This window comes from Salvia splendens, chromosome 19, assembly GCF_004379255.2.
Source record: "Salvia splendens isolate huo1 chromosome 19, SspV2, whole genome shotgun sequence".
Classification (NCBI taxonomy): Eukaryota; Viridiplantae; Streptophyta; class Magnoliopsida; order Lamiales; family Lamiaceae; genus Salvia; species Salvia splendens.
Genome location: NC_056050.1, coordinates 12,274,694 through 12,291,713, shown reverse-complemented (window position 1 = coordinate 12,291,713; position 17,020 = coordinate 12,274,694). Strand labels below are relative to the sequence as shown.

At 44.7% G+C, this 17,020-nt stretch overlaps 1 protein-coding gene across 2 annotated transcripts; it reads right to left on the bottom strand.

The window, feature by feature from the left end:
• Window positions 1-326: 326 nt before the first annotated feature.
• LOC121780175 (receptor-like protein EIX1) lies at window positions 327-4,254 on the bottom strand. Of its 2 annotated transcripts, XR_006045978.1 has the most exons (3): window positions 1,138-4,254; window positions 721-778; window positions 327-454 (listed from the first exon to the last, which is right to left on the bottom strand). XR_006045978.1 is itself a non-coding variant. In XM_042177689.1 (2 exons), the coding sequence occupies exon 1, from the start codon at window positions 4,189-4,191 to the stop codon at window positions 1,165-1,167; it is 3,027 nt and encodes a 1,008-aa protein (XP_042033623.1). In that variant the 5' UTR covers window positions 4,192-4,254; the 3' UTR covers window positions 611-778; window positions 1,138-1,164. The 2 variants fall into 2 exon arrangements, 1 of the variants encoding a protein (XP_042033623.1); XM_042177689.1 differs by lacking the exon at window positions 327-454 and having other exon boundaries at window positions 611-778.
• Window positions 4,255-17,020: the final 12,766 nt, after the last annotated feature.

Genomic DNA, 17,020 nt, shown 5'->3' with positions numbered 1-17,020 from the left:
CACTCTTTTCACAGCAGAAACACTACGGTGTGATCGGAGTAAATGTACCTTTGACGGAGTAGAGAGTCCATGATTATGACCTTACATAAAGACGCTAACACTCCAGTCAGATCCAGCTTGTTGCTTGACAATGGAAATTTTTGCCTTACAATTAGTTCTAACTTCACCACGAGCTCTTATCTGAATCGGACCACCAGTTGGTGCTCGATTTTTTGAACGAGCTTCATCAGTTTGACCAGCTTTAAAGCATACAAATTGTTTCCAAACAACTTCGTTTGTCATCTTATTCTTTCTGCTATTGCTATATCTTGCACTAAAACCAGCTTCACGTGCATACTGATTGTAGAATTCAAACGCATCGTCAATTGATTGAAATTTCATTCCAATTTCTGGCTTTCGATCATTTGCAACTTGAGGAATATATAATTGATCGTTCATATTTTCACTCAAAACACTAAGAAAATACATTAAAAAAATTAATGTAAGCAAACAGAATAATAGAAACATAAACACAAATTTATAATTTTATGATAAGCCGGAGGTTCTTAATGCGTGGTTCCTAATTGGTATCATTAGAAGTATAGATTCAGAGACAATTAAAACATGAAACTATTTAAAAAATTAATCAAGCATATACGATATAAACAAGTAAAACTAAAAAACATGTAAATTATGTAAGAAATTCCAAGCATATATGAAGACCAAGGCTTAAAAACTAACCTTATGCTAGCACTCCTCGAGAAAGACGGCACTTTGAAATTTATGGAGTAATAAAAACCTAGGAGAAAACATGGAGTATATAAAACAAACAAAGATACGAAAACTAAAAAGAAAAAAAAAGGAAAGTTATAAAAGAATGCTGACATGGAGATAGATGAAAGGGAATTATATTCTGTTAGTAAAATTCTAAAAGTAAGGAAAGTGGCCTACGTGTGATTTAGTCGCTCACACACGCCCATATTAATTAGGCAGCATATCTTTCCTCGACTTGTTCAATAGATAATAACAACATTTTATTGGTTGATTTTGAACAGTACAAAAATCATTATGCTAAGAGATTGAGATATTCTATTTTTCAATAAGTTTGAATATTCATTCCTATGATTCCTACTTCGTATCCTTCCACTGATTTCTTACCTTTCTTGATTCTTCCTACAAACAAACTCACGAGCTGAAACACCAGCACCAGAGCAAGAATTTAACCCACACATAATAAACGTAATTCCCCATTCTCGTCAGCACCCCGAAATAGGCATTTCTCCATGACACATTCACCAGCAAAGATACTATCACTGTCCAAAAACCAACCGCAAATCCTACTACTATGCTCGTAGCCAATCCGAACACCTCCGTTTCAAATATCGACTTCGCCCTCTCCTCTTCATCCTCGCCACCAACTCTACTCCCCTCATTCCCGCCACAGCTGCCTGGCAGCGGAGCTCCACAGAGCTCGTTGCCAGTGAAGCTCGATGCATCAAAGCCTTGAAGCTGAGTGCTCGATGGGATCCTCCCGGTTAAGTTATTACACGACAAGTTCAGATTACTCAGAAACGACAACTCTACAATCGTTTGAGGAATCTCTCCCGACAGCTTGTTCTTCGATATGTCAAGTGATTCGAGCAAGTTCATGCCACCGATATGTTCTGGGATCGTTCCGGTCAAGCAGTTTCTTGATAGGTTCAGCCCTTGCAGCTTGGAAAGCGACGTTATTGCAGCTGGAATCGGTCCGGTTAAGCTGTTGTCCGAGATATCCAACGTCATCACCCAATGCAAAATGTTGCTGTAAAACCCGAGCCTCCCCTTCACAACGAGATACTGGCTGTCGGGAATGACACCAAACGTGTCGTCTGCAGAATAGTACATGCGTTCGCCCGGCTTCTGCCTCCCCGCCATCACATTGAAACCATCGAAGCATGAGGGTATCCGCCCGGACAGATTGTTACCCGCTAGGTCCAGCGCCTGGATGCGGCTTAGAAGGCAGAGCTCCACCGGGATCTCACCCCAGAACCTGTTGAGACGAAGGTTGAACACCACCAACTCTGAGAGCCGATGAATCCAGATAGGTATATGCCCCGAGAAATGATTGAGGCCCAGATCCAACAACATGAGACCAGTGCAGTTTTGCAGCGAAATTGGCAATGCTCCTGAGAGATCGTTGTTCCTGCGCAGGTGCAACGATTGCAGCCTTGTCAAGAGCCCGACCGAACTTGGGATTTTGCCTGTGAGATTGTTTGCCTGCAGCCTCAGCACGCTCAGAGACGACCAGTTTCCCCAGCAGTCTGGAATCTCTCCGGATAAGAAATTGTTGGCAAGGTCAAGGATCTCCAGCCTCATATCCTTCTCTGTATTTCCGCAGAGGAAATGATGCATCGAACCCGAAATGCGGTTGAATGACAAGTCGAGAATGGTCACATTCGACGAGAGACGAGGCAAGGGGCCGGTGATGAGATTGTGCTTCATATCAACAGCCACATTTCTGCTCATTCCGAAATCTAGTAAACTAAGGATTTGGCCTTTGATCATGTTGCTAGAGAGGTTTAGATACTTCAACTGCGGGGTTAATGTCCAGAACCAAGACGGAATGGCATCCTCGATCCCCGTATTCGCCAAACTCAGATACTGCAAATTCTTCAAATGTTTGATCCATGGCGGAAACTCAGGCCCCAGCCGCCACGATCTCAGTGTCAAGCCTTCAAGTTGGAAAGGCGGGATCCAGTCTCTGTTCGGCTTGAAGGTGAACCTGTTGCCATTCGCGCGGAATATCTTCAATCCCGAAAGGTTTCTGAAGTGTGACTCAGAGACGATTCCTTTGAAAGAATTGTCCGATATAACGAGAGATTCAAGCTCCTGCAATTCTTCGAGACTCGAAGGGAGAGGCCCAGTGAGCTTGTTGTATGTGAGGTCAAGCTCTCTCAATTTAGCTGCTTGTTTGAGATTACTCGGCAATGGACCTGAAAGATTGTTCCAACCCAAATACAAAATTCGTAAACTGTGTGAAATGCAGCCGGAAAAATCCGGTAAACCACCAGAGAAGCTGTTTATGTACAGATACAACTCTTGGAGGTTGCAGAGATTGCTGAGAGATTTCGGCAGCATTCCCCCAATTCTGTTCTGAGACAAATCTAGACTCACCAAAGATGTCAAATTATCCATTGTAGCAGGGAGTTCCCCTTCAATCATGTTGTCTGCAGCTGCTAAAACCTTGAGATTGTTTAATCTGGTTATCCATGGCGGGAAATTGGAACTGAAATGATTCGAGGACAGATTTAGGTATTCGAGCTTCGTCATGTTTTGCAATCCGGTGGGGAGCTGATTGTAGAATCCACAGTGGCTCAAATTCAAGCGCACCAAATTGGTGAGGCTGTAAATCCAGCGAGGGAGCGGGGAATCGAAATTGTTCCAAGAGAGATCAAGCTGAGCAAGACGTGTGAGATTCGCAGCATTGCCGGAGATCACAGGCGGTAAGCCGCACCTCGAGAGGCGCAGCGCGAGCAGAGAATGGAGATTTCCGAGTGATCGGAGCCAATCGCTCGCGCTGCTAGCATCTGCGCCTGTCAAATCGAGGTGCTCCAGTGAAGAAAGATGCCGAAGCCACTGCATACTGCTAACCCTAACCTTACTCTCGACAAAAATTGGGAACGGATCTCCGAGATTCAGATGCCGAAGGCGCGAGAGGTTCGCAATTCGGCTAGGGACAGCGCCGTGGAATCCGCAGCTGGAGAGATCTACGTAGTGTAGGTTTCTCATGGAGGAGATGAAATCCGGGAGGGGCGCACCGTGGAAATCGTTGCAGCTGAGATCCAAGTGATTTAAAAACTCCAATTTGAGGAGAGATGGATTCAATCTCCCGCCCAATTTGTGACGGTGGTAAGCTTGGAATTCAGCCACGCCGTAGCTCCGGCGAGAGCAGGGAGCGTCGTGGGGGTTGCGGAGGCGGAGCTCGCGGACTTGGCCGGTGATGTTGTCGCAGATGACGCCTTCCCATTGGCAGCAGTCTGCGCCGCGCCATGAGGAGAGGCGGCTGCTGGAGTCTTCTAGATCCTTCCGGAACGTTGAGAGAGCGCTTCTCTCGCTCTCTTTGCAGATAATAACGTCTGCAAATGCGTCGTTGAGTAGAGCTGTCATGATGAGGAAGACGATAATTTTCATGGCTTTTTTATTTTTTTGTTTGATTTTGAAAAAGAGTGACATTTAATAATGCAATATAAGACATGTATTTGGATGGGGATTTGATTTCTATATTCGATTTTTGGTGGTATGGGAAATTGTATTCATTGCATAATCAATCTATTTGACTGGAAAAGTTTTTCTACTTCAAAGCTGACAGCTGACATTAATAGAGATAGCTATGACCATCTTGATTGCAACAAAAGGCGATTCCGTCGCGCAGCCCCCATACTCCGGCTCGACATCATGTGAGGGGGTTCAATTAGGATACGCAGTAGCCCGTTAAAGGGGAGGCCTTAACCTACTGGCTGCCAGAAGCCCATTTTCCAAGGCCTCACACGTGTGCCTGAGACATGGAAGCAACTACACGACAGCAGTGAGATTCGAATCCAGACTTATTGCAGCAAGATCTGTCCTCCATTGCTAACTGCGCTATGCCCCTGCGCTATCACCATCTTGATCACTTTTATGAACCTAGCTAAAACTTTTCAATCACGGAGCATTCACGGTGGCTCCGACTAGTGTATGCTATATTACTATTCAATCTATCCCATTAAAAATGATTCACTTTCCTTTATGGTTTTTTTTTCCTCCGGACATACATATTTAGGAGTTCGAGATACATTCGGCAAGCTAACCAACCCTTCCCCAGCCCCTCGTGGTTCGTAGATAGGCCGCCAACCAGCCCCTTGTGGTTCGTAGACAGGCCGCCAACCAGCCGGGCACCTCCGGCGGGTCTACGCCCGTAAACAGCCGCCATCTGAGATGGCGCCACCCGAGACGGGTCTACGCCCGTGAACAGCCACCACCCGAGACGGGTTCCAGGCCCATCAGCTTGTCAAGCCCCAAGGCAACCAACCTTGTAAAGGCCCACAGGGGAAATTAATCCCAAGTTGCGCCATCCAGGATTCGAACTCAAGACCTCCTGGATGGTGCGGTATCCTTGCCACTCACTTTCCTTTATGGTTTGTCTCACCCAAGATGACTTATTACCAAAAATGGAAACACCTTTATCTCTACTTTATTATTACTTTACTCTCTTCACTTCATACACAAAATTAATTTGCATAAATTCTTGTGTCGCCCAAGGAAGGGAGACGGAGGTAGTAGTATTTCTTAGTCCGACCTAGTCTCTTGCAATGTCTTGTCTTGGACCAGTGTCCGGACTATCATTTTTAAAACCCATTTTTGTTTAATTTTTAATTTAATTATTTATTTTTATTTTCACATATTATATATAGCAAAATGAAATATTAAATTAAATGCAAAACATACATTACTTAACTTTTAAAAACAAGTTACAACGGAAATAATGTTGGACATGAGTGCGTGATGGGCTTGTTGGTTGGGCATGTTCTCCTCTTCCCGTAACTTCTCGTTGGCTCCATACGGTAAATCTCGACTGACCGGCAGGGTTGCACGACCTGCGCTCATTCCAGCTTCGTCATCGGACCAATTGCTAACTCTTCCACCTTCATCATCGATAAGCATGTTATGCATTATGATGCACGCATACATGACATTGGCGATATGATGTCTGTACCAGGAATGAGCCGGACCTTTCACTATTACCCAACGCGCTTGAAGCACACTGAATCCCCACTCCACGTCCTTCCGTGCAGCCTCTTGCCGATGTGCAAATAAAGCTCTCTTCGAATCCGTTGGGCATGAGATGGTCTTTAGGAAAACTGGTCATATCAGGTATATGTCATCTGCTAAGTAGTACCCCATATAATGTTGCCGTCTGTTGGCAGTGAATTTGATAATCGGATCGTTGCCACTGCATTGCTCAGTGATGAGAGACGACGTGTTCAGCACGTTGATATCGTTGTTTGACCCGGTCATGCCGAAGTGAATATGCCAGATCCAAAGACGGTAGTCAACGATTGCTTCAAGGATCACCGTCGGGTGGGTACCCTTATACCCACTAGTGAATTGGCCTCTCCACGCTGTCTGAAAATTTTTCCACTCTCAGTGCATACAATCTATACTCCCTAGCATTCCAGGAAAGCCGTGCACCCTCTCGTGCATGTCCATCATGAACTGGCAATCATCGGCATTAAGCTAGCTCAAATATGTGGTGTCGAACCCCTCCACCACGCACTCAAAAAATTTCTACAGACACTTCCGCCCAATTGAATCCCCGACGTGAAAATACTCGTCGAACATGTCCGCCGTGGTACCGTAGGCCAACTGACGAGCGCAACCATGCACTTCGTAAGCAGGGACAGCCCGGGTCTACCGGCCGCATCTGAAAGTACGAGTCGCACCCCTCCAACGTGTGAACAATGCGGAGAAACAGTTCTCGCCGCATCTTAAAAGCCGACGAAAAACCGTCGGTCCCCACCATGGTTCATCAGCAAAGTAGTCTTCGAACAAACGTTGATGAGCTACATCATGATCTCGGCGGATGTATGTCTGGCGACGGATGGGCCTCGGGACCTGCTCTTGCATTGCACGAATACTAGCAAGAATCCGGTTCCCTAAAGTAATCATTATTCGATCCATAGCTCTATTTGGGTCCTCGCCATGAATCATTTTGGAAGAGTGAGTGAGTGAGATTTGAGATGAGTGAATGAAGAAACAGATGTTGTGGTGTGTGAGAAATGAGTTAAGATGAGGTGTATTATAAATTCAAATATTTTCATTTTTTAAAATCCCGCACTCAATTTTTTACATCAAACAAATTGAATAATAGTATAGTGAGACCCATGAATATTGAAGAGCATGCTCTTGGGGAAGAGCACGGGCGGGGATGTTGTGCTTTAGCTAAAAACACGTAATAAAAGATGTATAAAAGTGGGACCGGGCCCACACCGTTCTCTTAGCTAAGAGGATACTCTTACTAATACTACATCTTTCCCTTGAAAATATAAGATATTTCTATTTTTATCTGTGCTTTAAAAATAGAAATATTTTAAACTTTCTATTTTAAGATGTGTACCTCACAATCCACTAATATTACTTTTATTATTTTTTTTTCTTCTCTCTTACTTTGCACATTTTTTTCTCTCTCTCCCACTTTACCAATTCTTCTCTCTTACTCTATTAGTTGTGCATTAAGTCATTTCAAAAGTTTATATTTATCGAGAACGATGGTAATAGTAATTTATCCTTTAGGGTGTTTGGTACCCCATTAGTCTCTAAGGCCACCCGCAACGCGTCACGCGGGTGGCCCGTGTTTCGTTCAGCAGTGACGGAATCGGGGCGGGACGCGTTGCAGCGTCTCGTCCCGTCACCAGCCCGTCACGCAACCCATCCCGCCGCGACGAAACGCGGGACGGCTCGCCACGCGCCGAGGCGACGTGGCGCGCTCCCAGGCCATGCGTGACGCCCACTCGCCGTCCCGCGAGTGGGCATCGTCACCCTGACGTAATAATTCATTTTTTAAAATCAGAATAAATAAAAATAGTAAAAAAATATTAAACGGTAATATTACTGTTAATAGAGCCGTTTTTCCTTTTTTATTTTTTATTTTTTTACTCTATAAATACTCATATTTCATCATCATTTCACACACAACTACACATCTATTCTTCCCAATTCATCTCCATTTCTTCTCCAATTTTCATCTAACATCTCATCACAAAATGTCCGGCGACGGAAACTTCGGCGGTGGCGGTTCCGGCGCGTGGGATCTCAACGCGTTCGGCGACTGGGGGAGCATGTACAACACATTGGGTGGTTCCGGTTCGTCGACGCCGGTCTCGACACCGGGCACCCAGGGTTCAGGCACGCCGGGGGGGGTACCAACCACCCAATTTTGATGTTAATGCATACGCCCATCCCTCTGCCCCGCGGTATTCGTAGGGATTATCCCAGATTCGGGAAGATTATCCGGTTCAACCTACTCCGGAAGAAGGCCGAGGCGGGGGAGGCTCCAGGGCGGAGGCGGAGGCAGAGGGGGATGAGGAGGATCTAGGCCGGCATCCGTACGGCCCCAAAGAAACGTTGGCGGTGTACAACGCCTGGATCAGCGTCTCGTACGATCCCATCGTCGGGAATCGACAACCCCGGAAGTGCTTCAGGGAAAAGGTCACCGAGGCCTAACACGAGATTAAGCCGAAAAAGAACCGCCGCCGCACATATAAGATGCTCCGCGCTCACTTTGACCGAGTCGACAGAGAGGTCAAACGATTCTGCGGCATCTACAAGAATGAAGCGGCTCAGTACCGATGCGGAGCCAAGGGGAAAAGTGGCCCGGAGGTGTGTGGTCCAGCACGGGCTCGACCTCGAAGCGCACGAAGCACACGGCGAGTGGCCAATACTCGTCTGGTGAGGGCGGTTCGGGCATCGGGCCACAAGAGTTTGCCTCGCAGGAGGAGGAGACCCCGACAGACGATGTCGGGGGGGTCCTCCCTTGGGCGTCGTTGGCCGCAAGGGAGAAATGCGACGAATGCGGCTAGAGAGAGGAGGGGCCGAGCCGAATCAAGCCAGGCGGGCTCGGGCTCGGGGGGACCCTCGAACTCCCTTATGTCCATGTACATGACCGCCACAATGGCGGACACTTCCCGCTTTACGCCCACCCAATACGAAGTTTGGCTTAACGGAGTCCTGTTTATGGCGGCACAACTTGGTAACCCGCCTCCAAGTGGCCTCATGGCACCTCCACCGCCTTCGGGGGATGATTCGCCGGTGGAGTAGTTTTTTTTTATTTTCTATAAAATTGTATTTTAAATTATGTCATTATTATTTTTTTAGGATTTTAATTATGTCTTTTTTTATTTTTTTGAATATTAAGTTGTATTTTTATTTTATGTTGTAATGTTATTTTATTTTTAATGAAGTGTGTTTTTTATTAATTGAATTTGGTGGAAAAAAATAAAAAAATAAAATTGAATGAATAGTAATTTAAGGGACGGTTAAGGGACGAAGGGTTGCAGGTCTCGTCCCTTAGTTAAAGGATGGAGTAAAAAAGCACAGTGGAGCCCGCAAATAGTGTTTTAAGGGTCGATAAAGTGACAATGTTGTGGATGGCCTAACAAGGTTTTAGAGATAGCATGGTTTTCACATATCTGTGGTTTAGATTTTTAAAAACTATATGGTGTTTGGTATGGTATGACGTATCCCTCAAAATCTTTGTTTCAAACCTCAAACTTGTGAAAATTAATTTGAACAGACTAATCTGCCCATCACTTATGTGAATTACCTAAAATTCATCGATTCTAATTTGCCCAAAAATATGGTGGTAAGTACAATTAGATGCTTCTGCCACCGCATCCTTTCACATTTACCGCCATTACATACCCTTACATATGGGAAACCTCTGCTAAGCATAGCTCACGAAATCCTAACTCCACAATCGACGAAGTCAGACGAGCTGCGCACGATTGATTGAGCAACGAGCAGGTTTATAATTTTTTTTTTTTGACAAATCAAAAATCTCAAACCACCCAAAGGTGGCGAGATAGAGTACAACACCATCCAGATTTAAAAAACGGAAGAAAAAAACTCAACAGATCTAACAGCACAACAAGTGCAAAACCTAAGACCATCCACAACGCGTCTCGCGCCGGGCTCGCGTCTCGTCTCGGAGAGACGAGACCCCCGCGAGACGCATTGCAGCGGCCATCTCGTCTCCAGCTCGCGACCGTCTCGTCGCGTAGCTCGTCTCGGAGAGACACGAGACGAGCTGTCTCGCCACGCGCCCGAGACACGTGGCACGTCCCCATACGTGCGTGACGCCCACTCGCTGGCCCGCGAGTGGGCGTCGTCACTGATGACGCAATAATTCATTTTTTTTTAAAAAAAATCGATTTTTAATAAAAAATTTTTTTTTTTTTCAAACGGTAATATTACCGTTAAATATTTATTTTCATTTTTAAAATTTTTAATTTTTTTACTCTATAAATAATTCTATTCCATACTCATTTCAAACACAAACACACATCTATTCCTCTCAAATCCTCTCTATCACTCCAATTTCCATCTTCAATCAACTCAAACAAATGGATCATTTTGAGCAAATGCGCCAATTAATGGAACAATCACTCGAAGAAGATCGACGACGAGAGGGAGAGGAAGCCGCACCACCCCCACGACGCTCCCGGAAGTACATCAATCGGAACCGGGAGGAAGCCGCCGCACGGTTAGTACGCGACTACTTCTGCTATAACCCGATTTGGGGAGATACCTATTTCCGTCGCCGTTTCCGCATGCGGAAACCGCTATTTCTCCACATAGCGAATACTTTGGCGGCCAGGGAGGAGTTCTTCCGAGAAGGGTTCGACGCGGTCGGTCGTCCCAGCCACACGACGCTGCAGAAATGTACTGCAGCCATCCGGCAGCTTGCGACTGGACAAACGGCCGACATATTCGACGAATACCTGCACATCGGAGACCGCACTGGACGCTTGTGCCTGCTCAACTTCTGCAGAGGCGTCCGGGCAGCCTTCAGTGACGAATTTCTCCGGAGGCCAACCACGGAGGATTGTCAGTTCCTCCTCAACCTGCACGAACAAGTGCACGGATTCCCCGGGATGCTTGGCAGTGTCGATTGCATGCACTGGCAATGGAAGAATTGCCCGGTGGCTTGGAGGGGTTCCTACACGAGCGGCCACAAAGGCACCCACCCAACCGTTGTACTCGAGGCCGTTGCCGACTACCGACTTTGGATCTGGCACGCGTACTTCGGGGTCCCTGGCTCGAACAACGACGTAAACGTGCTCCAACAGTCCGACCTCTTTACCGAAGTTTTGGATGGTAAAGCGCCGGCCATCAACTTCGTCGCCAACAACCGGCGGTATAAAATGGGGTACTATCTGCGCGCAAGGATGTGGAGAGGGCGTTCGGGGTTCTCCAAGCGCGCTTCAACATCATCAAAGCCCCGGCTCGTTCGTGGTTCATGGAGAGCATGGTCGACATCATGTATACGTGCATAATCTTGCACAACATGATTGTCCGAGACGAAGGACCCGATGCCGGAAATTGGTTCGACCCCGAATCCCCCGGAAGCTCAACCGCAAGTAGTCCGCCGCGAAGTGGAGCGCATCCATCTATACAAGAACGGTTGGCTATTCGGGCAAGGACACGCGACTCTAGCGCCCACACCCAACTCCAAGAGGATCTAATTGAGCACATTTGGGAAAACTTTGGCGGAGAAGATTAAATTATGTCATTTTTATTTTTTTAGAATTTTAATTATGTCTTCGTTTTTTTTAATGTTAAGTTGTAATATTGTTTTAATTTTAATAAAGTGTGTTTGTTTAAATTGAATTGGGTTTTAAAAAAAATTATAAATTAAATTGAATGAATAGTAATTAAGAGACGGTATAGAGACGGTTAAGAGACGGAGCGTTGCAGGTTCCGTCTCTTAGTTAAGAGATGGAGGAAAAAAGGACAGTGGGGCCCTCAAATAGTGCTCAAATAGTAGTTAAGAGACGGTTTAAGAGACGGTATAGAGACAGCGTTGTGGATGGCCTTAGAGCTAGAAAGAAAAAGCAGAAGGCGAAAGCACGGCACACCACGAACTAACAAAGACAAGGCAAACAACAGGAGCTAAGTAAGACCCAAGGGGTACTTGAGAGAACATCAGACAACGAGTAGGGAGCAAGAGGCAGCGCCGAGCTATTTCATGTGTTTCTCAAGCCTTCAAACCTAGTGTCAACCCTCCCACCCTCTTATAACATTCCAATCCTCTAGTATTTGTCCCGGTGAGTAATTGGTCAACATTTTGTCTTCTTGTTCTTCTGTTTGCATTATCTCATTTATTCAGTAAATTGATCGACTACATGTGAATGAAAAGTGTATTAATGCATATAATATTTTATTTCATTAGGTCCATATACTAATGCATTTTAATTTAAGAGGTTTTTATACTCTTATTTGTAATTTGGTTGAATTTTTTTAAACGGACTTCAGAATTTAATTAACTTTTCTTGTATTAATTAATTTTATTTACTTTTCTCCTATTTATTGTTATATTAATTTAGTTACAATATCGACTCAAGAATCATTGGAAAAATGAAAACTTTATCGATATTTTCTGTTATCAACTTATAAATTTATCATTTCGATGAATTTTGAATTAATATTGCAACTGTATTAATTTCAAAATAAATAAGTAAAATAAATAAATTTAAGTAAAACAAGAAAAAATTTAATTAAATTCTGAAGTCCATTAAATAAAAGTTTAAACAAAAATATCTATTTAATCAAAATGAATTAGAATAAGAACCTAATAGAACAAAAATTGTAAATGAATATAACGAATAAAATGCTTTACCTAAATGCTAATGAAATAGTCAAATATATAAAATAATTAACCAAGAAAGAAAAAAATATCTAGGATAAAATATTTTTGCGCTATTTATTAGTATTGCATTTCAAGAATGATAACTATGATTAATATTTTAAAATCTTATAATGTTCTTTCCGTATTTAAAGTATAAAAGAAAAAACAAAATATTCGAACAAAGTGAGGTGGAGAAGGAATAATTGTTGTATTTTGTGCATTGTTGCGTATTGTGCACAATATTAAAAAAGATGATATTCACATTAAAAAAACAGATAACAGAAATTAAAAAATTTAATCCTTCAGACCCAACAGAACATATGAAAGAGTATTGATGAGACTAAGAGCATCTGTAACGCAAGGGGCCGGGCCGCATCTCGCGAGTCCCGGCCCGTCCCGAGCGTTGCACGGAGGAGAGTCACGGCCCAGGCCCGTCCCGGGGCCGCGTTCCCGGCCTGTCGCGTGTCCCGCGTCCCGGCCTGGGACGGCGTTGCACGGTGACGGACCGCAACTGTAGAGTCCCGGCCCAGCGTTACACGCTCCTCGGGCCGGGACGCAACCAATTTTTTTTTTTTTAATTCGAAAATTTTTTCTATAAATACTACTCCATTTTCATACACATTCAACTTCATATTCAACTTCAAATCTCTTCCTAGAATTCGAAAAAATGCCTCCACGTCAAAGAATATTCGAAGATCAAATGTCCCGGTCGTTAGCAAAGGTGCTACCGGCAATCCAAGAAGAAATCAACAACGAAGTTGAACGCTACCAAGCTGTTATTCAAGCTTGGAACGAACAACAAACCCGGGTACCACAAGTTGTTATTCAAGCTTGGAACGAACAACAAGCTTGGACTCGCACCAATGTTTTCCAGAATTGACGTTATGTTTTTATGTATTTTATTTTCAGTTTTAAATTTTACGAGTTAAATAGGTTGGAGTTGTGAATAGTGTCATTTATTAGTTGCGGCCCGGGCCGCAACCTGTAGGGTTACAGCAGTTGGGGCCTGGGCCGCAACTGTAGAGGAATGATGACGTGGAGGGGACTTGGGGCTGGAAATGGGGACGGGGTTAATGATGCCCTAAATACCCCGCAGCTTCCTGGAGCATCACCTCCCCCACATCATCTGTTGCCCTTCCAATAAAATAGTGACATGTGTTTATTTTTTTAAAATATTAAAAAATAAGTAAAATCCTTCATCACATAATAGTGTATACTATCGTTAGACATTTGTATCTTCATTTTCACTTAATTATTATCTCATCTTTGAACATCAAATTGACGCCAAAAAAAATGCAAAGGACCAATCTAGTTGTCATCTTCCCCAACCTCCATTAAAATCCAAATATGTAAAGCCACAAGTCCAATTCATTTTCCAAAAGTCAACATCAGCAACTTCTTCGTGATTCTCTCCCTCTTCAAATTCGTTCTTACAGCGATTTCTAACTCACCATTCCTTCTCAAATTTAACACAACCTCCTGCACTTCTCTCTCTCGACCAGAATTCCTCGAATTAGTGAAATCTCCGCCTACTCTCTTTTTTTTTTCTTGCGCCGTCAACCTCCAGCTCTCGGAGTTCACCCGCCAGTGTCGGCCTTTCACGCTTCTATCCGGTCACAGTGCCGCCTCCGTCGCCGCCGCTGTCATCCCCTATTCCTCTCGTCTTTCTCTCCTATCACTGTCCCAACCGAACAGCAACTCCAATTCGTCGCTGTTACGGACGTTCTCCATAACGAGGCCGGATGGCTAACTTCTCGGAGAGATAAGGTGATCGAACCTTCAACGTGCTCGAAGGAAAGCTCACGAATTGCTGATTTTCGGACGTTCTCCGATGAACAACAATTTGGAAACGAAATATGATATTCTTGTTACTCAAGACAAGTTTGTGGAAAATAATATATTCCTTGAGTGCTTAAAAAAGATAACAGTCTATCATATTTATAATGCTACTGACTTAATGAACAAGAAACAAATATCTAAACAAATATGGGAAAGATATGGTGAATAAGGGAAAACTAAATAATTAGAAGATCCTAAGAGATATGATAGATATGATCGTATCAACTCCCCCACGGTTAAAATCCACCTTGTCCTCAAGGTGGGAACCATGAACCATTGACGAGAGTTGAAAGCAAAAGCTTTTACGAGGCGTCTCCTCCTGGATCAAACACATATCGAGCAACTGAATATCTCCCTTTATCACCTCCATCAAAAATCAACAACGGAGACCCAATGTGGCTAGAAAAATTCCATGCCAAAACAAAAAGCTTGTCAACGCTTCCAAGAATGCTCAAACATGACGTGTCATTGCGCGGAGGGATCAACCTCGCATCGGTGTCGAGCGATGTTGATCGAGGATTCAGACGTGTAGCATCCCTAACATGCAAATCCCCATAGATAAAGGCAATCTCTTTCAAATGTATTGGACAGGACGGTGCAACTTTATTTCCAACTAATGCACACAGATAAGCACCACCATTTTCACTAAAACAATTCTCAACAACATCGTGAGATGTCATTCGAGCAGCATCGAGAGATGCGACGACCTTCTTAACTTCATCAGTGGAATCGTCCTCCTCTACATCGTCTAACAATGCCTCTTCCTCCTTCTCTTTACTCATATCGGGGCTGCGCGGTGGGTAGATTTTTGCAAAAGATGAAACTTGTTGGTCGTCGAATCTGCCATCTCTACCTTCCCTAGATCCCCGATTCTCACTAGGCAAGCAACGATCCATGAGTTTCCTTGCTACCGTCTCTAATATGGAGTTCTCTGAATCACAATGCTCCTCCTCTAATATGGAGTCCTCTAAATCACAAGGCTCTGCATCTAATATGGAGTCCTTTGAATCACAAAGCCTCTCGTCGCCGTCTAGTGTTGGCGAATGCGTGTGAGTAACGACCTCTCCATAACATCTGCCATCATCTACCTCACTCCGCAAGCGATGCGGCAGTGGTGGCTGTGGCAAAGGTCGGAAGTTTACAAACCCACGGTCAAGGGGATCCACATGTGTTGGTGGTTCATGTGACGAGTATTCCTGCTGTTTCGGCGGGTCCCAACAGGTGGGCTGACCGTAAGTCGGTGCCCCGTAGGGTGTGGTTGATTCTCGCTGCGGCTGCCACCTTCTCGGCGGATCCCAGCAATTAGGTAGGGGCTGTTCATATGCCGAGTACCCACGGAGAGTGTGTTGTCCCTGTGTCTCCCGACAGGTAGGCTGAATGGACGCACATGTGTTGTGCTGTCGTCGGTAGGGATCCGGCTGTTCATAGGGGGGAAATTTCATTAGGTTTCGGCGACCAGGGTGGTGCGACATCCGGCGAGCAGGTAGCGGCTCATATGCGGCCCGGCCGAACTGTTGCCGATGGCGCGGAGGGTCCCAGGGAGGCAGCGAATAGTACGGCAGGTCTTGAGCCGGCTGTGGAGGTGGCTCCGGCCGCGGACGAGTGCGAATCTCTCTGCGAAAATCGTAGGACGCCTGTTGTGCATACGTTGCTTTAGACGCAAGCAAGTTTGTCCTACGCCGTTCGATTTTGTCACAACGTGTTTCCAACCTGGTGATAGCGGCATCCAATTGATCGAATAGGTGTTCATAACGCCCCAATCCGGTGTAGTTGCGTGACATGATGACGTTGAACGGCGGCGGTGAAGCTCGGTAGTAGGAGGTGATCGGGGCAGGTCCTGTGACTGTTTTTTTTTTTTTTTTTTTTTGGGAATATGGATGAACTAAGACGGGGGATGAAAGCACCAGTTGTTACGGACGTTCTCCGTAACGAGGCCGGATGGCTAACTTCTCGGAGAGATAAGGTGATCGAACCTTCAACGTGCTCGAAGGAAAGCTCACGAATTGCTGATTTTCGGACGTTCTCCGATGAACAACAATTTGGAAACGAAATATGATATTCTTGTTACTCAAGACAAGTTTGTGGAAAATAATATATTCCTTGAGTGCTTAAAAAAGATAACAGTCTATCATATTTATAATGCTACTGACTTAATGAACAAGAAACAAATATCTAAACAAATATGGGAAAGATATGGTGAATAAGGGAAAACTAAATAATTAGAAGATCCTAAGAGATATGATAGATATGATCGTATCAACTCCCCCACGGTTAAAATCCACCTTGTCCTCAAGGTGGGAACCATGAACCATTGACGAGAGTTGAAAGCAAAAGCTTTTACGAGGCGTCTCCTCCTGGATCAAACACATATTGAGCAACTGAATATCTCCCTTTATCACCTCCATCAAAAATCAACAACGGAGACCCAATGTGGCTAGAAAAATTCCATGCCAAAACAAAAAGCTTGTCAACGCTTCCAAGAATGCTCAAACATGACGTGTCATTGCGCGGAGGGATCAACCTCGCATCGGTGTCGAGCGATGTTGATCGAGGATTCAGACGTGTAGCATCCCTAACATGCAAATCCCCATAGATAAAGGCAATCTCTTTCAAATGTATTGGACAGGACGGTGCAACTTTATTTCCAACTAATGCACACAGATAAGCACCACCATTTTCACTAAAACAATTCTCAACAACATCGTGAGATGTCATTCGAGCAGCATCGAGAGATGCGACGACCTTCTTAACTTCATCAGTGGAATCGTCCTCCTCTACATC